This window comes from Melampsora larici-populina (assembly GCF_000204055.1).
Source record: "Melampsora larici-populina 98AG31 unplaced genomic scaffold MELLAscaffold_15, whole genome shotgun sequence".
Classification (NCBI taxonomy): Eukaryota; Fungi; Basidiomycota; class Pucciniomycetes; order Pucciniales; family Melampsoraceae; genus Melampsora; species Melampsora laricis-populina.
In genome coordinates this window covers 205,872-231,837 of record NW_006768779.1, presented here as the reverse complement: position 1 = coordinate 231,837, position 25,966 = coordinate 205,872, and the positions used below count along the sequence as shown (strand labels likewise).

Below are 25,966 nucleotides of genomic sequence, written 5' to 3'. Positions count from 1 at the left end.
CAAACATTGTATACCACCCCGTATTACGAGATTGAAATTGTAAATTCGGCGAACTGTTTTAAAATTATAGTAAGCTCATATTATTTTCACCAAACTATTCAACTTTTGATATAGATTACTAATCTGTTCATCTACTTTAATAGGATTATTCAGTATTTAATGCTCATGCTGAAATAAAGAACAAAGTTATGTTAAGTAATAATTTGATCCATCATGTCACATAATCATCAAAATTTATTGCAAAAGGCAAAATACTGCATCATTAATTTGTTTGATTAGAAAATGTTGAAATAGCGTACTTTGGAACATGGAGTCATTATCATGGTTTCAGTTTTGAGATCAGGCAGTGATTTTTTTTTCCTGAGTGAATGTAATGTAATGAAGCATTTGTTGCGAGACCAGAGTATGACAAGAAACTCGGAAATCAACAACCTCAAGTTTCGATTTTTAAATATATTGAGCAGAAATAACTTTGATCAATATTTGAAAGTTGATGTGTTCTGCAATTGTGAATTCTCTTTCATTATAATAGTATACATTTTGATTTTATTACTCTGGTCACATGCTAATAACTAAGAAACTGAAGAATTGAACAAAAGCCCATACGAAGGGCAAATGCCAAAAAATCAGACGTCAAGTCAAAGAATAAGTAACCACATTAGAAAAATGACCATGGTGCCACTTATTACAAACTTAGAGACACGGTTAATAGTATTGATACAGAAATTCAATTCCAAGACACATGTTGATGATAAATCCCTGAGGCTAAAATTGTTAGAGTTACTGGTCAGAAAAGAGAGTGACTAGACCAGGATTTGAACCTGGGACCTCAGTAATAGCTGAGACACATGCTAGAGTGTTGCCTTTACCACTAGGCTATCCAGTCTTGTACCAGATGTGATGGCCATGCAACTGTATGTATGTGTACAGAGAGTATGAACTGGGATAGGACCAGTTCAGTGTGATGTAGTCACATGTGTGTAGCTACATGGCATGGATCAGTAAATGATCATACATCAACAGATCACCGGCAACTTAACTACTCCAGTAATCAACACGTTGCTAGACGGAGACTCCTTGAGTTTCCCTACGATATGCATCCAGTCTTGTACCAGATGTGATGGCCATGCAACTGTATGTATGTGTACAGAGGGTATGAACTGTGATAGGACCAGTTCAGTGTGATGTAGTCACATGTGTGTAGCTACATGGCATGGATCAGTAAATGATCATACATCAACAAAAATCCAGCTTCACGTAAAGTTTTGCGAAAAACAAGTCAAGACGTCAAAAAAGATGCACATAAATAACATTAATTAAGATGTCTTAGTACATAAACGCAATCATATACCACCCTGCTTGACTAATCATCCGGCTACAGATATGGTAAGTTCGGTCGCAGGGGATAGTTGCCGCATTCAAGAAAATACTTAAAAAACCAAAGCTGAACGAGAGTAGCAATCATTCTCCTGCGGTTTCATATCGTAGGGAAACTCAAGGAGTCTCCGTCTAGCAACGTGTTGATTACTGGAGTAGTTAAGTTGCCGGTGATCTGTTGATGTATGATCATTTACTGATCCATGCCATGTAGCTACACACATGTGACTACATCACACTGAACTGGTCCTATCCCAGTTCATACTCTCTGTACACATACATACAGTTGCATGGCCATCACATCTGGTACAAGACTGGATAGCCTAGTGGTAAAGGCAACACTCTAGCATGTGTCTCAGCTAATACTGAGGTCCCAGGTTCAAATCCTGGTCTAGTCACTTTCTTTTCTGACCTGTAACTCTAACAGGTTATGAGCCCAGTATGCGTTAAAAAGCATCCTGTCAGGGAAGTCTGTGATTAGCCACCCAACACATGTATCTACATATCACAGATCATGGGGGGATGTTGATGTATGATCATTTACTGATCCATGCCATGTAGCTACACACATGTGACTACATCACACTGAACTGGTCCTATCCCAGTTCATACTCTCTGTACACATACATACAGTTGCATGGCCATCACATCTGGTACAAGACTGGATAGCCTAGTGGTAAAGGCAACACTCTAGCATGTGTCTCAGCTAATACTGAGGTCCCAGGTTCAAATCCTGGTCTAGTCACTTTCTTTTCTGACCCGTAACTCTAACATGATCATGATGTGAAAGAGCCGATCAGCAATTGGGTGAATATTGATAATAACCGTGATTGTAAGCGGTGGATGCATATGCTTGCGGTACTCGGCAAAGGATAGAGCATAATACTGTATAATAAAATTATAAATAAGCTATTGTTGTGGCATCCTTGGATTGGCTTTGTACACTTTCAAAATTATTATCCTATCAATCGATAACGCACAAAGATGCTTCCTGCGCCTGAACTTCCAGTAGAGATAATAGGAAAAATCGTATCTTATTTTTACGACGAGCTCCCAAAACAATCAGTTGATGTTCTTAACATTAGTGACAAACCTTTATTACATCATAATTTTATCAAAAAAATTCTTATTTTGAGATTATTAAACAAATTATGGGCTGTAACCACACTGTCATTTTACTACTCACTGGCAGGCCAGTGAGTACGTCCAGCTCAATCCAATCTCAATCCAATCTCAAATCCATGTCAGTTCAATATCAATCCAATCTCAATGTTTGGCCCAGAGTAGCAGACAAACAACCTTCCAGAATGAACTGGAATAAAGTTTGGTTGCATGTCCACACATGAAGGTGTCAGAATGTCTGGAAGGTTTGTGTGATTATGCAGCCCATGCATATCCCCCACTCAAACATAATTGGAGGTCAAACTGATATTGAACTGACATTGGATTGACATTGGATTGAGGTGAATGGAACTCACTGGCCTGCCAGTGACTAGTAAAATGACACTGTGAACAGTACCTCCATTTATTTATCGTGATCTATATTTGAGAACACCTTGGATTAATCGTTACATGAGCAGAATGTGCGTAGATGGCTTTGATCGTGCAGATTTTTGTAACTTGCGTCATCTCTACCTAGATCAAGTACTGTATATCAGCTCTATACACAGTCAACTCAGTTACGAAGATTTATCAGACGCAAGTTGAGACCAACTGGAGCTCGAATATCAATATAGGGAACCGAATTCTGTTCTCATGTGCGACGCAGCAAACATAATCAGTCTATGTGGTGCTGGATTAGAAACCTTAAAACTGAAATTTAGTCACACAGTTGAATTCTCGGCGAGTATGTTAACTGCGATCAAGGCCATCAGAAGCTTGAAAAATTTAATTATTGAAGGCGTTAAGGTAGCACAAATCCCAAATGATACAAAGTCGATAATTGCTGTTTTGAATGACGCTTCTTCATTGGAATCATTATCATTACAACTAGCTACTTTGGAAACTTTGGATTTGAACCCTCGCGCTTTACCAAACCTCGTACATCTTTGGATTTCATTGCACTCAAACAATCTGTTAACTTACTATAATTTTTGTTCAAGCAAGGATCGTAACATCAGATTCATGGAGTGCCTTCCAGGGTGGGTACCCCGCAATTTAACCGCCATGGTAATGCCTCTAAGACATACTCTTAATGCTTTGCTTCTTGAAACGATTCCGGATCATATCCCGACGGCACTTGCTGGTAAAGTCCTGCCAAAACTTAGGGTTATTCGCAGTATCCATATCACAGCCAAACCTCGCCGACCAATTTGGTTCCAATGGGGCATTTTCCGCACCGTAGAAGTATTCATTGCCAATTATCCAAATGCCAAAGGGTACTGGGAGTCAGCTCTGAAAGATATCAACAAACTCAAGAAAGCTCCTAAATTGAAACACTTCATTTTCATTACTCACAATTCAAAAATCAAGAGCAACCCAATTTTAGTCGAACTATTCAAAGCTTGGGGAATTGTGTGCCACTTCCGAACTGAAATGAATCATATTGATGTGCTGGTGAGTATATTTCGATCTTACATCTTAGCTTGTTATAAGTCAGTGTTGACATTTGTTATTTGGTCTTAGAACTTTATTGATCGACTTGATGAGGTAGTTGTCGAAAGTAAAACTTTGGAGCACTGATGTGTATCAGCCTTTTTGATATAATGTAACCGTAAGCAATTTTAACAATACACGACTTCGTATCATTCTAATTTGGATACTAACATTTAACAATGCTATATGTTAAAGTCTGTGCTTCAAGTTATAAAGTATTCGAAAATAAAACAATTTTAAGAAAGTAATAGGCTTGGTTTTGAATTTCTTTCATGCTTATCTCGCCTTTTCCAAATGCTTGGAGAATGAATAATGATTGTCATTGGGCACTGTTAAACTACTGTGATGCTTTATCAACAATTTTGATTAGTACTCTAGCTATTATGTCACATTAAAAGCCTTGGTAGAATAGTGTTTATTTGATTGGTATGTATTTATGTATTGTAGTCTGATTAGTCAGTTTTTCAATATGTTTATGCCCATAAAAGTCATGTAAATGCTAAGATGGTCTGGAATTCTTGATCTAAATTGGTGTTCTGATTAACAATAAAAAATTGAGCATAATAGTTGTAATTATGAGTGACTATGCTCAATCTAATGTTATCCCCTTGGCTTCAGGTAATATTACTCTTTGTTGGGGATACACACCGGTGGAATTGGGCCCCAAATAATAAGTTGTCTTAGCCAGTGTAACAAGTTCTTGGACAAAGTTAAAATGCCCTGTGCGGCGCCCGCCGCCCAATTGTGCTAGTATACCATTATACCAATATACAGATTGAGAATGTCAGAACCGAACCCTTGCACCGGTCATGGCGTCTACTTTTCTGGCATCTTTTGCATTGATGAAATGGTAAGGCTCTGGCGTCATAATCACTAATCACAACGGGTGGCCGCGCTGACCCATAACTTACTTGATTGTAGCTCAGTGAGGAACAAAGCTTCAAGGTCGAGTTCCACAGTTTTTCGACCAACATTGTCTGCAGTGGTGAAGAACCCAACGAAACCGTGGATTACGAGATTCGAGCTACTGGTTACAGCAACAAGGACTTTATGCTGCATCCTGGGAACCTGTACTTCTTGCAGGGCACCTTTTTCCCTACCAATACTCAAGAAACGTACAACAAAGAGTTGTTCTTCGAAGGCTTTGACAGAGCATTGCTTGGTACTGCAGAGTCTTTCTGTGATAGTTTAGCTAACAAAGTAGGCGTAACTGGGATTGGTCGTGTCCTTGACGTTGACTTCTACGTTGAGGAACAAATGCAATACCTGAAGTGCAACGCTAGCGAGCCCGACAAAGTCACTTTGTATGCGATTGTTCAGCACTGCAATTTTCACCCGGAGGTCAGTGTGTTTCGTCTCCCAATTGGGTCAAGAACAATGTGCTGACATTGTTACGGTAGACGAAAGAAGCGACATCTATGACAGTTGAGTATTGTGTTCCTCCTCTCAAGCACCTTGCGGGATCCCCCCAGGTCGTCAAAAAGGGCCGTGAGTGTCAATTCCATGGCTATGTCAAAGATTTCAACGAAGAAACAAACCGTTACATTGTAATCGTGAGTTCCAATGTCTTTTCTTACTTCTCGGAACTGACTCGGCCTTTTAACAGGTGAACAAAGTGTCGCCTACCTCTGGCCACCTTGAATCAGCGGGTTGCAAGAAAGCAGTGAGGGTTGGGAGTCAAGTTCCTAATGATCGTCCAAAGTCCACTAAGTAGGTTGTGTATTTGGTTCCTTGATTATTTGTGCCGGGCCCTGCTAACCGGATCGTCTGAGGGCTCATGTTTAGCTCGCGCCCTGTGAACACACCCTTCAAATCCCCAGTCACGGCTTCGGGCTCCGGCTCCAGCACCCCGTTTACTGCATCCAATCAGACGCCTGCCTCTATTGCTTCAAGTGGCGAACAGCCAGTGCGCCAACCACCAAAAAAGAGGGCGAGGGCACAGCCCAAAAGAAAGGCGACCAAAGTTACACTACTAAAAAAATAATGTTTTCCGGGCGGAACACATATATAAATATTGTGTCATATGTCAACACCCCAGAACACAGAAATATTTATCACACTCTATAGATCCTTTGGATCTCGTGGTTTTGGTCTTGTTTTATTGCTATATAAGAGAAAGTAGTGCCCTCATGCATGGTGCTTGGTATTCGGACACCAACTTTGATCTTCATCTTCGCGTACAGTATTTATTATTATGTATATATTTATGTGGACCACTCAATTGGACCGCATATGAAGTCATTAATTTAACCTTTCTTGAGGTGGGGTCAGCGTCTACAACAACCCTCGTTTCTTGCTTATGCCCCCCTTTGTCATCTTTGTAGCTTTAGAATATGATTCTGAAGGCGGACTTTGTCCTCACACCTAAATATCATTGTAGTCAGACATACTCACTCTATCTGTGTCGGACTTCAAAATCTCTCCTCAGTCGTCATTTCCTTTTTCACATCCCTTCGATCCTTCTCAATCATAGCCATTTTCTTCATCCAGCTCAGAGCAATACCATAAACCTTATCAGGTATGTACCCGTGATCGTATCACCGTCACAGTCCCATAAATCAAGGTTTTGTCTGACCTCTGATCGCTCGAATCTTTGGACCTTGAAGTCTCGCATATACATATCTGTCTCAACCATGTCGAATGTCCGCGAGATCGTAGGCGATAACCCCACCTATTTCGACCTCATCTATCTAGTTCATCCCAGCGACTTCCTTGCCGCTGATCAAACACCTCATGTCAAAGGAACATCAACCGTCGCCGAGGATCCAAACGCCGCACGGGCTCGATCCTTTCGAAGGAATGTTGTATGGGCACTTGATAGAGGAAACGTTAAAAGTGCATTTGCCGGCGTCAATCAACATGCTCTCGAATACTTTGCTCTAAACACAAGCGAACTCTACGACCTTCAGCACCACAAAGACTTACTTCTGGCTGAAGCCTCAGCTATTGCTGCGCACCTCCACGAGGATCGATGCCACATCGCCTTCTTTACTCACACTCTATCTCGCCCCAATGTTGATACATGCGATCAACTCGTTTTTCCTCAAATGGCTGCGAAAGCAAAAGTAGTTCTAGCCGTCGATCAAGTCAGCTTTGATTCAATCAGCCGTAACATTGGTCATTTGAGTGCAATAATCAGGGAGCAAGCGTCAGTATACTTTCTTTTACAAATGAAAAGTTTGAGATTGTACTGACACAGAATTACTTGAATCGCACAGTGAACGGGCTTGTCACCACGAGCTATATCTCCCGCGAGCGCACACTCCACCAGTAGCACATTCAGCTACTTGGTATGTCACTCGTTTTATCTTCCGCTCGACTGTAGTACTGGCAACACATGACGACGAAACAACCACCTCTGAATCCCTCAATTCCGACGAAGAGGCTGATGAAGAAGATGGCGAAGCGGGTGACCAAGACCCTGCACCTCCTACTTACGAAGCTACTTCACAAAATGCGTAAGTCAGATTTTGTTAAATGATCTTCGCTTTTGATCAGACCCAAAGCTCACAGCGGATTCTTCTATCCTATATCCCATACGGTCTTCATAGTCACTAGACTTGTCAAATAATAACTTTGTTAAATAATTTGAGCTGAACAATTACAAACTTTACCATATCTCGCTATGTAGTCTTTCATCTTAAGAGATTGATACCTTTTCTTTGTTCGAGAAACTTTCAAGCTATAAGCTATCTTAGATATGATGTTTGTGCCGGACTTTATCTTCACTCATGATCAGTTGCTCAATCAGTAACTACATCGGTCATATACATATATATGTATTCTTTCGCCTCAAGAAATTTGTACCTTTTCTTTTTTCGAGAAACTCTCAAAGCTATTAAGCAATGAAACAATTGTATACACCTCTCTTACAGAAGCTTCCAAATTTAACAAACTCGTATCAAGATTGATAACCCACTACAATGCCACAAGAATATAATTTATGTCATTAAGCAATACCCCAGAACACATAATTCATCTACCACTTAATTGTAGATGAATTACGTGTTCTGGGGTATATAAATCTGAGGCCCAAAACACAAGGGACATGTGAATATGAACATTCACCTCATTCTTTTTCTTTCTGAAGATGATCATTTCGTAATATACCCGCATTGAATGCATGATCAGTTGACATTTCATAGAGTGTAGTAGTCATACGTAACCAAGTGAGCAGCTTTATGAGATGAATTTAAGAGATAAGTTCAATGTCATGCATCCCAATTTGAACAGGTAAATCGATGTGGGCGGTCACAGTCAGTACTATCTTGGATGACTTACCAAATTGTCGCACTATCAAGGCGGCACAACGTATACAAGCTTGGTGACTGTGCCTTGTGATTAATCGAATGTGGACCAATCTTCAATTTGTGTTCCTCAACATTCACAATCAAGAAGCACGTAAGTTAGTTTGCGTATCCATCATGTGGCACTATGTATACATACAACGGACCAAGCCTATTGAAATTTCAACAACTCATCTTGAGTACGACTTTCATGTCATCAAATCATCCTCGTACCTCATTTCTTCTTTGATCTACATGTGTATGTATGGTGTTTTACGTCCCACACGGATATAATAAAAGTAAGTTCAGACCCTCGTGTTGTGTTCGCTTCAACCTTCTCCTTCACTTTTTCATCTCTGACTGATATCTAATCTTTTCGCTTCACTGATCTTGTGAGCAATGACCTGTCCATTTGACCCTAGCTCACCCGGTGTGTCCAAGCAGATGATGTTGGACTGGATGCATATCAATCATCCAAAGATTCCAATACGACCGAGGATTGACCCAGTTGGTTTGGCTGAGCTGGTTCGATCAGTCCAGCCCGAATGTACGTACTTCCACTCTAAAGCAAGTGTTATCCACCCAGGCTCCTGAAAACTGATCGATCCTTCTTACGGCATCTTATCCACCACCAAAGACTTTCCTAATCCAGCCACTGACAAACTTGCTTGTACGACTGCCAGCGCTTCAAGCATTGAGGCATCTATCTTGACCGATCAGCCCACTACCACAACCATGGAGATCCGCAGTTCAACCTCTACATCACGATACCCCAAGCTTCAATCACTCGAAGAACTCCAAGATTCCAAGCCTTTCCAACCGCCGACTCCGCCATTTTTCAAATTAAACACAGTTGGACGACAGGGCAAGCGAGTTGCGTCCTCCGAGGTCAAACAAAGTCCAAAGAGTAGTGAATTGGGTACGTACATGCGTGCCTCAGTGCTGTTTCAAATCACTTGTCTCTAATACATATGGGATACTCTTGTATTTCTCAAGGTTCAGACATACGTCGTATAAGCTCAAAGACTTCCAAGAAGAAAAAAGTGAGTGCCTCATTTGTTACATATCTTCAAAACCATCTTATTGGTTTATTACTAACACATACCTGTTGATCCAGATCACCCATTCGTCCCAAACTGTCACAAAACCTACCAAGTCGACTGGGGATTCCGTTCATCCAAGTATCCAGCCATCTTCACCTGGTCACATCAATTCAAATACGTCTCTCACTTTTGAGCACGATGAGAAGGATCTCAAAGACCTACACGACTCTCTCGCCATGCCAGCCTTGCCTTCACAGGGTGCTATCACCAAATTACATGTTCCCAAACGTAATGCAATGAAACCCTCGCCTATTCTTGATCACATTGAACCTCGGATCGTTCCTCAACAGCCAGCATATTCCGAAAGTACTGAAATCAAAGATCTCATTGATTTTTCGGATACTGATTGTATGGATATTGGAAACCAAGGTATATGATCATTCTCTTCTTTCCCTGTCCCAAGCTTACCTTGTGATTCTTTCCACAGTGTTAGGCAAGGATATTCCGCCAATTTCTCCTACCACTGTGATTGGAAAGAAGCGATCAGGTGTTGATGTGTTTAAGGAAGAAAGGGGACGTGAAGCACGTAGTGAGTATCATGTCTCCTATCATCTTTCATCTTCTCCTGCTCAAAGCTCGATCTGTGTCTATTCAGTTTGTCAGCTCGAAAAATCAATTGCTCAAATCTTGGAAGAGGTGGGTCAACTGAGTGCTGACGTTTTACAAGCCAAAACGCAACTGGAAGTTCAGGGTTCGTGTGCTGTTGGTTTAGGGCAGCCAATCTTTGCATTGATTAAACTAATGATTGATTGTTTTTAGAACACAAGATTCAAATACTCAAAACAGATCAAGAGTGCCTGAAGAAAACAGCTAACATTACGAGTACACTTCATCCACAAGTTACTCATTTAGAAATTCGAGTTGACACCTTGCGCCGCAAAGTAGACACAGATCACGAAGAGATTGTGACACATGGTCACATCCTTGAGAAGTTGATGGCTTCGGATGACGAAGAAGATGAGAGTAGCGATTAGACCAACAAGAATGATGAAATTTAAATGTCCTTCTCCTTTCATTGCTATTCACAGATTTTTTAGCGCCAAGTGTCTCCACCGATGACAGCTGTTGTACTCATGAGTAGTCTTTCTAGCGACCATATGTACTAGAACTTTTTATAAATGTAGTGATCACTAGTAGTAGAAGTCTTTTGATGGAAATACACGCGGCAGTTGGGATAGGAATACCAAATTGTTATAAAATGAAGGTGAATGAAGCGTCTGATCCAAAGCAAGACAAACTACCTTATATCTGCATAAATTGCTAATGATACATTTCTGTTGAGAGTCTTGATCGCCAAAAATGGACTTTGAGAGAATAAAAGACAATACACCAGTGAAGCAGTATTCTCAGAAGTTGATACAAAAGAATCTTTTGGAATGCCTGATGCTCATGAGAAGTCAGAACAAGATAAGAAGTGTAAAATTGTACAATTTGATCGATTTCAAGCATGGGATGAACATCAATTAATCTCTCTTCTACACGAGAGTTTAGCATGAAATTATTTTTACGTCAACATGGGTGTGATGCTGAAACTTTCAAATAGGATCAACAGTTAGAATCCCCCTAAGCCACGTACGAGGTTTGGTAAGATACATGTGAGGTTCTATTGCCATACTTTCTCCACCACCGAAATTGCCAATGTAATTGAAGACAACCCCATGAACCGCATGGACCACTCAATTGGTACACATATGTGTACCCTTGTTCTTCGACTTTATTCCAGCTTATATTCTCAAGTAGAAAGATTCAACCCTTCCTGATTGGTGAATCCTCAAATTCAAAATCGAGTTCTCATTTGCCTATCTTGTCAATATATAGTAAGTATACTGCTCACTCGTCCATAGATTTGTTGCCTCCCTGATTGTTTTCGTCTCGACATACATCTCTGCCATTTCATTCTACATCTGGGATTTTGTCTTGGCTAATAATCTATACTCTTGATCTTCATAGAGTCGCAACAATATCTTCCCGAACAGTGTTGTTATGCCAGAATCCGGAGTGTCAAGTGAACAACATGCTTTCGAAAATGGCATACAGCCACAACAAGATGACCAAAACAAAGGTGGGAGCTTTTCAATTGGAGGTACATATACATACCTTGGTCTAACTCTTTGATACTTGTTCTATCTCTAGATAATCAGCTGAGAGAAGGGCTTCTCCGGCTTGAAAATGCACTCGATTTTATCAACCAAAAGATGAATGCCGTGTGTCAAAAGGTGGAACAACATCAACAAAATGGTTTGTGTTGTCTATCTAGGCTGATTGATTATAAGTGCATTGCTAACTGGTTGTGTTTTATAGAACGACAAATTGAGGAACTGTCGACTGCTCTGAGACTCGCAGACAGAAAACCTCACAAGCTCGACCGGAAAGTCAAAGATCTGGAGACCAAGATAGCTAATATGGAAACCGAGGCGTACATCACTGCTTCCAAAACTGACGGCCACGACAAGGTTTTCCGTCAGATCATCACAACTTTTGGGGGTATTGATCTTCAGGCAGAATACGACAGCTATGAGAGTGCCAGTCAGAGGGCTGATCGTAGCAACGAGTGAAACTTCTGTATCAATTGACATTACAATACTTGTGATATCCTCTCCTTGAAATGTATCTTGGGCTGTTTGACTTGATCAGGATTGTAATGAAGTGCTTTGTGATTTTATCATTATACGATTGGTTGTATCTTTGCCTTGTCACCAATTTCATTTCCTCAGACCTACAGTTACCACGTAGCGTTCGAAGCTGACTATTGATCAGCTTTGAAAGTGTGAAGAGCTGTCGACCCAATGGAATCCGCGCTGCTAAGATGACCCCCTTTGAATTTCTGTATGCTGTTTGAGGGACTAATACACTAACTACATGAACATGAGTCACTCTGGATATGATGAACTTGACCTCACAACGCGCAAAATCAAGTTCTTTGTTATGAACTCCTTTGTTTGTTTGTTTCTATCTCCACTTATATTTGACATGGTCATGTAGGATTTTTTGTTACCTTCATTGACACTCCGTATCTCAGCCAGCTTCTTTCACTTACAAGTTTCTTTCACGTTCTTTCCTTATTTGATATTACATTCAGGTTTTTCTTTATTTATCTAATTCATCATTTGGTCTTCATGTCCAGACGGGCAAGTTCTCGCATACTAAAGCGCAACAGGAATCTCAACCAAGATATCGAAGCAGAAATAGAGAAAATTGTGGATGATGATGCAAAAGAAACAGTTGATCCACCGGCAGGTTCAAGAAAAAGGAAAAAAACGGGTACACAGGATGAACCACAAGTGGAAGGTTAGCCTTATGGAGTCATCATAAAGAAGGGGAGGTTAAGTGACCAGCTGACTCGAGAACTCTAGAACCCGGACCAAGTGTCCCAGCGGCCAGTACATCCCGAAACCGTCTACTTGACCTCCTTGACAAGCATATACAAACAAAGAAGAAACCGAGGCGATCAAGTGACGCTCGCGCCAAGTCAACCATCAAAAACCTATCAATTCCTGTCATCTCAATTCCGACAGAAACACCAGATCAACCAGATGTACAAGAAATCCAGGTCGACTACTCGGTTTTTGAAGTGGAGGAGCTTGCCAAAATGGTTTCGGAAGTTGGGGTGGACACTCGGGGAATGGACAAGTCTGATTTGATCCGGAACTGCGAAAAATTTAAAGATTTGAGTAAGTTTTCAACATTTTGCTTCTGATTAGTGGTCATGAGGCAAGTTTTGACTCGAGTACACTGTTGTCTTCTTCCTGGATGTATTTGTAGTAATAACACCGAAGCCTCCGCGTGTTGATCGCGCGGAGAAGAATGGCTCAAAATCTATGGCTTCCAAACGTAAAGGTGCGGACTTGACCTTTGGTGAAAGATTTCAGGTAATATGTCAGGGTGAGTCTGTCTTTATCAGTCTTTCCATGTAGCATGCACTGATACTTTTATGGTTTGATTAACAGCAGGTCCTGGAAAAACGACAGCGGAAGAACCTCATTCAAGTCCAATTGAAACTTCGACATCTGTTCTCCCCAGTCTTCAGCATGAAAACTCACCAAAACATCAATCACGCCGCAAGATCCCAACTTCTAAAGCAGCGTCTGCCAAAAAGAAAACCAAAGCTAAAGAACGAGCTCGGGAAGAATCTGAAGATGATTACGAACCAGAGCTGGATTCCGGAACTATTCATGATCCCAACCACGATCCCGATAACAGCACAGAAATCTCTAAATCAAAAAAATCTAAGCCACGAGATAGTGCAAAGAGGAAAAATCAGACGACAGAAGATGACCTAGAAAACTCACCAAACAATCAATCACACCGCAAGAACCCGACTTCTAAAGCAGTGTCTGCCAAAAAGTCAACCAAAGGTAAAGAACGAGCTCGGGAAGAATCTGAAGATGAAGACAAACCAGAGCTGGATTCTGGACCTATTCATGATCCCAACCACGATTCCGATAACAGCACAGAAATCTTTGAATCAAAAAAAACCAAGCCACGAGATAGTGCAAAGAAGAAAAATCACACAACAGAAGACAACCTAGGCCACTCAGATGTCGAAAGTATAAGCAAAGGTGAGTTTATTTGTGATGTAAGATTCAGGATTTCCCAAAGGATGATGATCAGCTCACGGTTTGTGTGGTGTTATGTTAGAAAAAAGCAATGAATACAATGAACTAAAGAATTTTTGTCTGGCCACCAGCCAAAGGGTTGACAAACTAGCGCAAGATGTCAAAAATTTAACACGAGTGATGGAAAATGCTTTAGCCGAGGATGGCGAGAAAGTAGTAAAACAAAAGATGCGGGGTGGTAGAACAGCAGTAAGTCATCATCTATCAAGCTTGAGTCAGGATCCATCCATTCAACTCATCATGTTGTTGGGAAGGCCCATGTTCGTTTTCATATCGATGTGATGCTGGGAAGAAAATCCGAAAACAGTCCACCACCACCACCGGCAAGCACTGAAGAGAAGGGAAGGTGGATGTATGACATAGACATTGATGCTATCAATATTGACATCTCCGAAATTTCCGAACCGCCACAACCTTCCACAAATGAAAACCCATCTGAACCAAGCCATCGACCGGGGCATCCAGATGCCACGCCTCAGCAGCTCGCTGTAATATTGAAGCTGATGGACTCAGTTGGCTTAGAAACCTTTAGGCCCGATTTCTCTGATTCAGCACAATCACAGGAAAATAAGTGGCTCTGGAGTATTTCCGAAAAGATATTTGTCAAACTAGTTGATTATGGAGAGTATCCAGGGGTGTCTTTGGACGACAAGAATAGACAGTACATCAAGAATTGCTTCGCTACATACTTTCAGACGTTGAAGAAAAGGTATGTGAAGTTTTCTTCTTTACTATATCATAGCTTGAAACCGCTTACGACCAAATTGTAAACTGACAAAATGTATTTTTGTATGTCTACTGTCTTTCCACAGGTATCGTAAAGAGCAGTGGGAGGAGGACCGTCGGAAGGCAGCAGATGCTACGAACAGGCGCACCACAAGACTTGGTCGTGTGGGTCCTTTTGAGAACATTTCTCATCTGGAATAGCTACTGACAATATAATTTTGTTTTGGACATTCAGCTCAGAAAAGCACGAAAAAATACCGTAATGAATCACCGTTCATTATGGTCTCTCTTACCCCTGATTGAAGCTACGTGCAGTGATGATGAAACGGACCCCGAGGGCGCATCGGACACAACACCAGGAGACAAGACACCTATACAGGTTAGAAGACTCAACTGGCGTAGTGAAAGTCTATCCAATATCTGGAAACGCCTTGACGAATCTCAAGCACGGTTCAGGAGGAGTCTCCCTGGAAACAACACCTCTTCACCGCGTGGTCGCCCCTCGCGTCCACGTATGCGAGTGCAGAATGCACCTTTAAGTAAGATTCCGGTGCCCGAAAATCTGCCTCGGGACTGCTATTCCAACGAATTTCATGATAGCCTCACTGTCAAGGAGAAAGTATCCATGAATATCGATTCACAACTTATACTACCTGCCATCCGCACCGCCTTGGATGGGCTTGGCTTCTAGGTTTGTGTGTAGACCATCTAGGCATAGCTATAAGCATTTTGACGTAAGTACTTCTATGCTTATTTTTCCTAAGCATTGTATTAATGAGATCCTTTCACAGATACAAGGACTGGTAGTAAATGAATTCTTGGAAAGAGAAAAGGATTTTACATAATTCAATAGAAACAACATATGTATGACTCGGTGGTATGCAATGTATTAGATATTTGTACCGTACTCATAGTGAGCTTAGTGATCATGGTGATGTACAACAACTGGGTTTGTTCTACATTGAACGCAGCGTGATAAAGATTGATAGGAGAAACATTCTATCTATCTGTTGAGACTAAAGCCACGGTGGGTATGTCAAGATTCTTGTGGATCAGGCCAGGCCTGTACATCATCCAGGCACAGTGAGCAATTATCTCATCTAGCTTCACGATTCTGTCTGTTGTTGGACTCCAAGCACACAGGTGAATTTGTGCATCAGGTGCTTTCACTAAGCTAAATGGATCAAATCTTTTGAGTCTTGATGGGATTTCAGGGAAACACTGAACCTGTACCCAAGTTTGACGACAGTTCTTGGTGACTTTTGATGATCTTGAGTGAGTGAAGATTGAAAATATTCTTCCATAGGCCACTTTATCTGTAAGACCAATTCTGAATGCCACAAAACTATCTTTCTGAGAAGTCGAAAAAGTGGAAAATGAAACACTGTTGTGTGTTATGCGTTTGTGGAAGAATGCCCGAGGCTGGACTGGTGAGATCCCAAAACTTTCATCTTCACTGAGCAAACATAGATCCTCTGGTGTCATCCATTGGTGCGAATCTCCTGCTTCCCCGTTTAAGCGATCAACCAGCAATTTCAAAACATCGTTATCAATTGGCAACATATCACCATTCGACTGTCTTCTAGGCCTCCGCTCTTCTGCCTCATACAGCGATTGAAGCCTTGTAGCATATGCCTGAAGACGTTCCGGAAGTTTGTGATCCCTCAAAAGCGCGCTCAAGTTTCCTGCAGAGCAGTACCTTTTCAGGAAAGTTATTTCGAGCTCGCCTGCTCATATTGAAAGGGAACATGACGTACAAGATTCAGTTTTTCATATATTTGAAAAGTCTTTCAGGTCAGAGAAAAGAAACGAACCTATATGATTATTATGGCATCCCTTGAGTATACTACCCATCAATCTTTCAAAAAAAAACGACCACCAAGCGCGCACAGGACCAAAACGCCTCAGGAGATCGGATAAATGGATTGCCATATGATGATTGGGTGCGAGACGGCAGTGTTGAAAGAGTTGTAGTGAGCTACTTAGGTATTCATGGATATGATATTCGTATCTTTCAATTTGGTCCAATGATATGTCTCGCTTGAGGGCAAGGTTGACAAGCGAGACAAGATGAAGAAAGTTTTTCAGGAGACAAGTCTTTACTTGATCTCGACCAAACCACAAGGGAATCAGTATGAGGGGTAACTGAAGAGTGAACAAGTTTCTCCACTCGTCAGCTTTGAGCTTGCCAAATGACGCTTTGCCAAGTACTGGGATGGCGCGTTTGATCCAACTTGGAATATTGATTAGATGTAATTGAGAATTGATATATTGCAACATCTTTTGATCAAATATGATCTCATCGAGAGGTGGCGCATCCCATCTGCCGTTCCATCCGGAGTCACCAAGGGGATCAAAATTCTCATCACTGGTGTTGGTGTCTTCATCAAAAGATAGATCTTGAAAAGCAACCCTGTCCGTTTCCTCATTTTGATTTTCGGCCTGTTGCTCTTCATTGGCATTTGATTGCAGAGGCTCTGAGTGTTCTAGGATAAGTTCTTGAAGCTCTGATTTTGTTATCGGAGGTAAATCATCTTCTTCATTCTTTACATCTTCCATTGACCAGAATCGGCGTAGATGCCACGACAGAAGACCAAGCAATAGATTATGCATGGAGTCGACTACATGATAGTCAACAATGTCCCAGTATTCAAGTTCAACCAGTACTGAATATCAAACGCCGTGAGTTTTAAATATCTTCTTTCTTTCTTCAACACCATTTGAGTCACGCGCTTGACATGCCCAGATCTTGTGCTGTGATGCTGTGCGTTTTTTCCACGTACTTTGATCTAAGTTATTAATGTCATCTTTAGTCAGATGACAAATAGAGCAGAAATTGATTGCTGTTGCGCTGGGAAACCCCAATGATCTCCTAAGAGCTGGGATATCAGCAATGAATACTAGCAATGCGGCCCTTACTAGACGGCCATTCTTGTATTGATTGGTGCGCGATAAGAGCAATCCCGGGTTCCATAGAGCTTTCAGTTCGGTGACAATTGGGCGTAATATCCAATTCATCTGCTCTAGCGCAGGTTCACAAGGACCTGGAGCAATACCGACCAAGAAGATATTCTCTGGGTGATACCGGATGTCAAGTGGTAGAGTCAGACATACCAAAACAACAAAGGTAATCGATGCGTGTTTTCCACTAGTCTTGTTTCCATAAGGGTTTATGGCGTCGACGAACATCCCAAACATCAAATTTCCAGATGTCGCAGTGTACTGACCACCATTCGGACCACGGAACTCTTTCCATACTTTTGATTCATGTATGTCGCTCCACTTGCCTTTCGGATTGAAGGGCTTTCGAGATTCCTCAAGAGATTGATCGAGTCTCTCTTTGATGTTTTGACGAGAGAGTAAACGTGCGATCCAATCGGAAAGTCTCTGGAAGGCGTATCGCCTGATTGCTCTTTTTTTTTTCGCGCTTGAAATGCAACAAGGGATGACCACAGGTTGTTTCTAAAAACTCTAAGTTATTGGGCTCATATGTAGGTTCCGAAGAAAGCTTCTCAGTGTTTGCCTCAAATGATTCGGGAGGTCCACCGGGGATTTGAGCATAGCGATGTGTACATCTTTCTGGAGTACGATCGAGTGAGTACAGAGCAAAGCACGATTGACAGCAGTTCATCTCGATGAGAACGGGCTCAATATTTAGCCACCGGATTGCTGTGGTAATGGTTTTTGGGATACGGCTTAAGATGAGTTGATCAGGCCTGGTGAAAAGCATTGGAGGTTGATATATGTTCATTGCCCCGGTTAAACAAAGCTCGATCATAATCTTGAGACAATCAAAGAGCCATGTGGCGGTGTTCATCGACAAGTTACCAAAGATGCTCAGGATGGCGACTACCAGAACGATGTGAAGCAGTATAGGATTCATTTCTTGCAATGAGAATTTGTAAAACCGGTCTGTGCAAACACAGAGGAGGGATAAGTTACCTGATAGTACAAGGGTTGATTGGTGAAAGTGAATCAACTCACCACACTTATATACTTCCATACCTGCTGCCTTCGCTTCTGTCGCAGCCAAGCAAGTTTTTGGCAGGTTTGAGGATTGTTCAGGTCCGCCCTTAGATGCTTGTGATCCTGAGCAAGCAGTCGCATTAGGCTGGTGATCCTGGAACAACCGAACGCAATCACCGTGAGCCTCGATCTTTAGGCCGCGAAGCAAACACGTAAAACTGGGAAGTCACCTGGGAATGTTCTACGCCGTCTGAAACCAAATGAGAACTGGAATCGGGAGGTGATATAGCATGATCGATTGAATTCAGACCCAAGCGTGATATAGAGCTGATAAGCTCATCTTGGCCGGACGTATGGCTTCCCAGATCACGAGGATTTGATGTTATAGAAAGGCTGGCAGTGGCTTGGGCTGCTCTGTCGGCCAGTTCGTGGGCAGCAAGCGTTTGAGGTAAGACCTCCACTCCTGGTCGAGTTATCCCGTCGGCATCGAGATATCGTCCCATATAACACTCATATGCGCGACAGACACATACTACTCGATGGGGGATATTTTTTTTCTTTGTGCTTGGCGGCATGTTGCAGGTATCAAAGTTCGAATCCACAGAAGGTAGGAGCTGAGAAGTAATTGATGTTCACTTTCCAAGATAATAGGTTGAGGGGAAAAAGTCTGCTGAGTGTACAGATGTGGCTATGTGGACGATTAGGGGGCAAAAGGCTCTTTGATTATTCAGACAAAATGGATATCTGGTTTCAAGATAGCTAATCTAAGGCTGGTTTTGATTTGAGGGATTTAAGGAGTGATTAGACAAAGGTTACATGATTGGAAGATGTATGAGAATGCGAGATTTTCCATCCAATGTAACCAAGCTTCAAATGTGTTTGAATTTGTGTAAGAAATACATCCAAAATAGTGCTATACAACAATCGAGCATCCGACAAGGACATGGAGATAAGATAAGACAAGGAATTTGATACAAATGGGGAGTCTCAGATGAATAGGCTACCTGAACTGTGAGATTGTCATACATGCACAGAGGAGAGTTAGCGTGAAACATAACCAAAACCAATCACGAAGAGACAGACATACCTGAGCTAGATAAGATCTGGAAGCATGAACGTGAACACGGGTTTGGCTAATTGGAGAAGTTTTGTATGATTCAATTACATCCAATAAAATGGTTAGCCAGAAACATCTACAAGCGAAGTAATGAAGGTAGATGTTGGACTTACTTGGACATCAGATCAAGCTTCTTTGCGCAAAAGCGAGTAATGAAATCCACGGACCAAGAGCCCAGGCTGAACCTCTTCATCGAGAACAAATTTGATGTAGAGGTTGACAAGAACAGGGTGACTCATGGGAGTGGAATGAATGAAGACATGCGGGGCCCGATCTTGTAAGGTTAATCGAAGCTCTTCCATGAGAAGGCTTTTGACTTCCGCACGTCGAACAACGTTTGGAGGCTTGATGAATGGGGTATCGCCAGGGATCTGGAGATCTTTGTCGACATGCTCTCGATACAGATAAAGTAGACCGTTCGATGTTGCTGCCTTGGGTATAACAACTGAGGAATCTGCGTCCCAAATAACTCCCATAAGATCATCTCGTTTAGCCCTTTTAGAAAGGGGATTGAAGTCTGTTCTAGTAGGTTTATCGGTCTGCATTGGTAACGGAGGTGGAGGTTGTTGATATGGCTTGATGAGAGGTAGAACATGTTTGGTAAAGGCTGCAATCAACTTATCCTTTTTGTGATTTGGACGAGACAAGGTTGCCGGATCAAAGTGTGCCAAGATTCGGTAATAATCAATACTCTTGTAAGTTTTCTGCTTTGCTTCATAGTCGTGATCGAGGAATGAATGAAGGTTGTCCGGTAACGTTTGAATCTTGAAGTAGGTAGCATTGAGCGTCTCCCCAAGTTTTTGAGGAGGGGGCTGGAAAGGCGGTTGACCGGTAGGTGGAGGAGGCTGGTGCAATGGCTGCGGCGGTAGACTAGGACCTTGTGATTGACTGTTGTCTGTCTTCGAATCATTCGGAGAAGTCCCAGTAGACATTCGAGATGTCGGAGAATTCTTCTTCTTATTTGATTTGTTGGTCATCCTGAGATACAAACTATCAGACTTAATCTTTAGATCAGCAAAATGAGAATCATCAGTATGAAAAGTTCATCACTTGGCCCACATACAAACAGATACTTACATCCAAAGTTCTTTATAGTACCAAAAGGTGCCTCGGCGTATCTTGGCAAGTTGGACTTGATGGTGTAGACTGATCGAAGATTTACCAAAGCAAGAGAAACTTATAAGCAAAAAGATTCACATGCTTGAAAAGATTCAATAACATACTTAGGAGAACCAGCAAACAGTTCAAAGACGACAGCTCACAGAAGGTTTAGAGGCTGATGGTGGCGGAATGAAGAGAAAATCTACAAGGTTGTGAACATCAGATAAATGTGATGCCTGATATATGTACGGCTTGTTCTATGAGAGAAGGAGAATACTTACTTTCGAAGCTGGATGGTCCTTTGATGATAGATATGACTTGTCTGTTGCGGCCTCGTGCTTGTGCAGCTTGACATCCGGTGAGTTGTTGCAGTTCAACTTGGTGATGGTAATCCGCCGCTCACGGGAATATATACAGCTTATGAATTTGTGGGAGGTCATACGAGGTTGCAATGAAAGCAAAAAAAGGAAGTACGGACATGCTTTTATTGCATCTTTTTCTACCGATCATATTGAGCGGAGATCGTGCAATACTAATGACAAGGGCGCTTTGTTGAACGCAAAAGTTGACAAAGAAATGATTGGATAAAATCAGAACTCTACAAATCCTAAGGTTAACAACAACAAAGGACAAACAGGGTGCAAACAGACGCAAGTGATTGAGTTCTAGTAATTTGGAAGATCATCAAGAAACCTCAATAAAAACTGTCTTGAGGTGGGTTCATAAGCTCAAGGATTGTAAATTCAATAGGGGTATATTACAAAATGATCATCTTCAGAAAGAAATGTTTTCTGCGCCCCAGATTTAAGTACTGTCTGTTATTTGTGTTCTGGGGTTCCACTTAATGACATAAGTCATTTATGTGTTCCGCCCGGAAAACATTATTTTTTTAGTAGTGTTACTAAAGTTACTGGGCCTGGATTGGAAGAGATCTAGGTGACTATTGTTGCATTACCGTACGCAATGTCTCTGAATATGTATCTGTCTCACGAGTGATGATTGCCTGACCATTGTGCCTCCCAAGCTGTCCTAAACCCACTCGCTCTATCCCAATACCTTGCTATTACTTGATGCCTGGCACAAAAGATTGTTACAAGCCCAGAGTTCTTCGATCACAACCAGACCCTCTTTGTACCTGTTTCCACACGTGATTGTATACGATTTGCTGAATACGTTTGTTATACAATTTTACCATGTTACATGCTCATGGGTCAAACTATGGATTATGTGCCCATAGGTTGAACTATAGATTGTGCTTCCTTTTGTCTGTGTTATTGTGTTAGTGTTTTATTTCAATTCATAATCATGTTATTGTTGTGTTTCCGGCCTGGTTACTCATATCATTGCATCAAACTGTCTTGGCAATGTTGATCATGTTATTGATTACAATTAGGCAATTAGTATTTACATGATCGGCCATGACGTACTGCATCCATGGTCCAGTCTGCTTTTGCCTCCGTGAATTATTGATTGCAACGGTTTCTTGGTTAGATCATCATTGAATAATAAGCACCTGATTGCTCTGCGCGCATTGTCTTTGGGTTTTATCGCCCCTCCAGTCAGATGAGATCTATACCCTACGCCTGCTTACACGGGGTCATGTTTGCGCGCGACGGTGTTGTGCGCCAGACCCCAATGGTCAATTCATCAAACCAGTACTGTGCCCGGGCTACATTCGTGCGCCCTAACAATCAATCAGGGGTGTCGCGATGGCCTTATTTAAGAGGCGTGGACATAACACAATTTGTGCTACGCCTGCAACCATTGTCAATCATGACTATGTTCTTTTACTGGTCTTTCAAGGCATTGATTACGCCTATCCATAGACTTCAATATACTATGGGGCTCTCAGTTGTCAGGTAAATCAAGGCACAGTCGCACGACGTGCTAAGCAAGTCTCACGTCTCGGTATGTATTGATTCTCTTCAGGTGTTACATAATGTGTGGTTGATAGTATTTCATACTGGAATGGAGGAGATTAAAGATACCAAAACAAATATGAAAGTATTGGGGGCCACGTGCACATTGGTTTTGTAGTCTGAGCGGGGTGACGGGTCGTGAAACCGGTGAACTGTAAGTACATCGTCTACGTCATTCAATTCGATCCCGTGATGTATTTTGTTGAATCAAGTACTGAACAACTTACCTAAGAATCCTCCGAGAGCAGTATCTCTGGTTTGTTATGGTACGGGATCAAGATAGTATAGGTGTATGCGGGCACCGTACCGTCTCGAAGAATCCGTCCAGAGTGGTGGCATGGACGCGGGAGTCCTTTGGACTCTGCGGGTTGTGTTTCAGTATTGTTTCGATCCCCATATAGAAATTTGCTAACCTTTCATGAATTCTGCGACCAGCTTTGCCAGCACCGACTTGGCGATACAATGCTTGAACCAAGAGAGGGTTGTCCATTCCACGACTCCATACCCACCCAAGTGATGGCTCTCTGAGCTATGCAATACCGCCATCGACATCACTCTTTTTGGTATGAGGCCCTTCGCAGGCTTAGGCTTTTGAGATACCATTAGGAAAGGAAAGCGACTGCCGTTCAACCAACTCGGGTGTGCGTGGATTGAAAACAATAAGGTGTGCAGATGCGGTCTGGAACCATTCAGTTCTTTGTAGGACTGTTCTGGCATCTCAATTGTTCATTGGGTCACAGCGTATTTATAGACCTTGCTTGGATGATTACCCGCACTGTGCAATTGGGAACCCATCATCTATCATCCAGTATAAGCCGGGATATTTAATTGGGTTGACGGCTCTGAAATACTGGATACTCATCACACGGTCACACTTGGATAGTTGTGCCTGTGTGTTTGCAAAGCCCACTTTTCTGTTCCTTGATTATTTGTATCAGGGAATGATGGAATATTGATTGATTGTGATTTCACTCCAACCATATGGTAATCCTTGACAAGGATGCTGGAATGGGATCAGGCTGCCCATGGATTTGATGCTGTCTTTATCTAATGCTTCGTATCGGATAATTTACTCAGGGCATAATGGCCAGTCAGGGTCTCATTCGCAGGCAATGCCCCTTGATCGCAATAATGTCTGATCACTGGTTTTGTGTTCTCTTTGGCTGCAGAGACACTCATGACGGTGCGTATCTATCCGAAGCGTGGATATTCAGGCGGAGGTGGCGAGTTTGTTTGTCTATCAAATCTGCACCTCGAAACTCTCCTTATCATAATGTATAACTGATTCGTTAGGTTTGCAGGTGGTAGTGTGTGTGAAGATCTGGACAAGTGATTTGTGTACGGTCTGGTAACAGGTTTGTTTTTGTTTTGTCTCTGACACTACACCAAATGTAATCTTTACCGAGTGGTAAAGAAAACTACTGACATAGAAAAGTCCTGAGGCAACAGGAAGAGAGCTAAAAATCTGAAAAAATAAGTACCTTGTTCCTAGATGTTGGGGCGTGATGATGAGTATTTTTTTGTGTTTTACACGCAGATATTGGTTAATGTACTAACAATAAAGGCTGAAAATCATCAAAAACCCACCTGTAACAATACCTGAAATTTGGCCCTTGATCTTGTAGACAGGATTTTGAAATCTTCAAACATCAATAACTTTTGCAGTTCTGAATCAAATAACTCGATTTTTGGTTCATTGAAAAGGTGAGTCTTTCCTCTACATTTTTCATTAAGACATCACATCTGTAGCCCGTCTGAAGAAGGTCCCACAGAGCTATTCATGCAGAACTGTTTGGACATATGTAGAGCGTTCAAATGACTAGATAGCACCTTACTGACATTATGAAGTGTAAAGGAGAATGGTTCAGCTCTTCAATGAACCAAAAATCGAGTTATTTGGAGCAGAATTGCAAAAGTGATTGAAGTTTTTAGACCACAAAATATTGTCTTCATAATCATGACCCAAATTTCAGGTATTGTTACATGTGGGTTTTTGACACCTGTGTGCACCTGAAAGCACCAATTCTATTGGACGATACTGTCACCTGTATCATCCAATGTCATTGAAATACACCCTAATAGAAAGTCTTAGAAACATAGTTGCTTCTATGGTGGAATATAAATTTCTCTAAGTCCCATTTTTATAAGGGGGGGGCCTTGCCCCACCTGTGGCTACCCGCCCCTTCGGATACTGGCCAATAGGAAACGGGTCATTCCTATCGGCGACAAGCCGAAGCCTCCCCTTCCGACACGCCGACGCCGCCGACGCGTCGGCTTCACAACGACAACAACACAAGTTCACACCTAAATTTGAACATCGCCAACATTCACTACCACTCAAACATAGTATTAGCATACTATCAACACATAGAACAGCTGCACACAACACTATCCAACGCTCCAACATGTTGTTACATATGAAGCTGTCACACTTGTGTGATTTCCAGTCACACGGTGTGATTTAAGATCACACTTGTGTGAATTTGGGTTGAATTTGTGAATTCACGGTTTTTGGCGGCACGTGGACAACCCTTTGTCACACATGTGTAATTCGTGGTCACACATGTGTGATCTTGAGTCACACCAGTGTGACCAATTTGGGTTGAACTTGTGAAATTACGGGTTTTGGTTGCACTTGGACAACCCCTTTTCACACATGTGTGACCATAAATCACATCCTGGTCACACATGTGTGATCCATGATCACACATGTGTGATTTTCCCTTGGGCTATAGACTGTAAATCACATACATATACGTGTAAATCACATCCCGGTCACACATGTGTGATCCATGATCACACATGCGTAGCTCACAATCACACATGTGTGATTTTCCCTCGGGCTATAGACTGTAAATCACATCCCGGTCACACATGTGTGATCCATGATCACACATGCGTAGCTAACAATCACACATGTGTGATTTTCCCTTGGGCTATAGACTGTAAATCACATCCCGGTCACACATGTGTGATCCATGATCACACATGTGTGATTTTCCCTTGGGCTATAGACTGTAAATCACATACATATACGTGTAATTTCAGTTAACACTTCCGTCAATCAGAGTCACACGTGTGTGAATTCTAGTGACACATGCGTGACCTTTCAGTGCTTGTAACAAACTTTTGCGCATTCACCTCATGGCACGTCACAAGA

At 41.9% G+C, this 25,966-nt stretch overlaps 6 protein-coding genes across 6 annotated transcripts; 5 read left to right on the top strand and 1 right to left on the bottom strand.

The window, feature by feature from the left end:
• Positions 1–3,543: 3,543 nt before the first annotated feature.
• On the top strand, positions 3,544–4,059 carry MELLADRAFT_105779 (uncharacterized protein; the record flags this gene model as incomplete). Its single annotated transcript, XM_007409374.1, has 2 exons — positions 3,544–3,933; positions 4,003–4,059. The coding sequence occupies 2 exons, from the start codon at positions 3,544–3,546 to the stop codon at positions 4,057–4,059; spliced, it is 447 nt and encodes a 148-aa protein (XP_007409436.1).
• A 755-nt stretch (positions 4,060–4,814) lies between these two features.
• On the top strand, positions 4,815–5,686 carry MELLADRAFT_85648 (uncharacterized protein; the record flags this gene model as incomplete). Its single annotated transcript, XM_007409375.1, has 4 exons — positions 4,815–4,822; positions 4,899–5,313; positions 5,373–5,525; positions 5,579–5,686. The coding sequence occupies 4 exons, from the start codon at positions 4,815–4,817 to the stop codon at positions 5,684–5,686; spliced, it is 684 nt and encodes a 227-aa protein (XP_007409437.1).
• A 919-nt stretch (positions 5,687–6,605) lies between these two features.
• Positions 6,606–7,543, top strand: MELLADRAFT_62545 (uncharacterized protein; the record flags this gene model as incomplete). Its single annotated transcript, XM_007409376.1, has 3 exons — positions 6,606–7,120; positions 7,191–7,430; positions 7,471–7,543. 3 exons carry the CDS (start codon positions 6,606–6,608, stop codon positions 7,541–7,543), a joined length of 828 nt encoding a protein of 275 aa, XP_007409438.1.
• An 853-nt stretch (positions 7,544–8,396) lies between these two features.
• On the top strand, positions 8,397–10,335 carry MELLADRAFT_85646 (uncharacterized protein; the record flags this gene model as incomplete). The annotated part of the gene is made up of 9 exons (XM_007409377.1): positions 8,397–8,458; positions 8,563–8,580; positions 8,681–8,805; positions 8,896–9,177; positions 9,255–9,301; positions 9,376–9,730; positions 9,789–9,890; positions 9,957–10,052; positions 10,121–10,335. The coding sequence occupies 9 exons, from the start codon at positions 8,397–8,399 to the stop codon at positions 10,333–10,335; spliced, it is 1,302 nt and encodes a 433-aa protein (XP_007409439.1).
• Positions 10,336–10,737: 402 nt separating this feature from the next.
• Positions 10,738–14,904, top strand: MELLADRAFT_105776 (uncharacterized protein; the record flags this gene model as incomplete). The annotated part of the gene is made up of 12 exons (XM_007409378.1): positions 10,738–10,846; positions 10,905–10,945; positions 11,312–11,444; positions 11,495–11,599; positions 11,663–11,912; positions 12,486–12,649; positions 12,877–13,032; positions 13,124–13,243; positions 13,309–13,920; positions 14,000–14,166; positions 14,232–14,323; positions 14,790–14,904. The coding sequence occupies 12 exons, from the start codon at positions 10,738–10,740 to the stop codon at positions 14,902–14,904; spliced, it is 2,064 nt and encodes a 687-aa protein (XP_007409440.1).
• Positions 14,905–19,911: 5,007 nt separating this feature from the next.
• MELLADRAFT_85644 (uncharacterized protein) lies at positions 19,912–21,327 on the bottom strand (the record flags this gene model as incomplete). Its single annotated transcript, XM_007409127.1, has 4 exons — positions 19,912–20,764; positions 20,864–20,962; positions 21,049–21,089; positions 21,169–21,327. The coding sequence occupies 4 exons, from the start codon at positions 21,325–21,327 to the stop codon at positions 19,912–19,914; spliced, it is 1,152 nt and encodes a 383-aa protein (XP_007409189.1).
• Between the last annotated feature and the right edge of the window lie 4,639 nt (positions 21,328–25,966).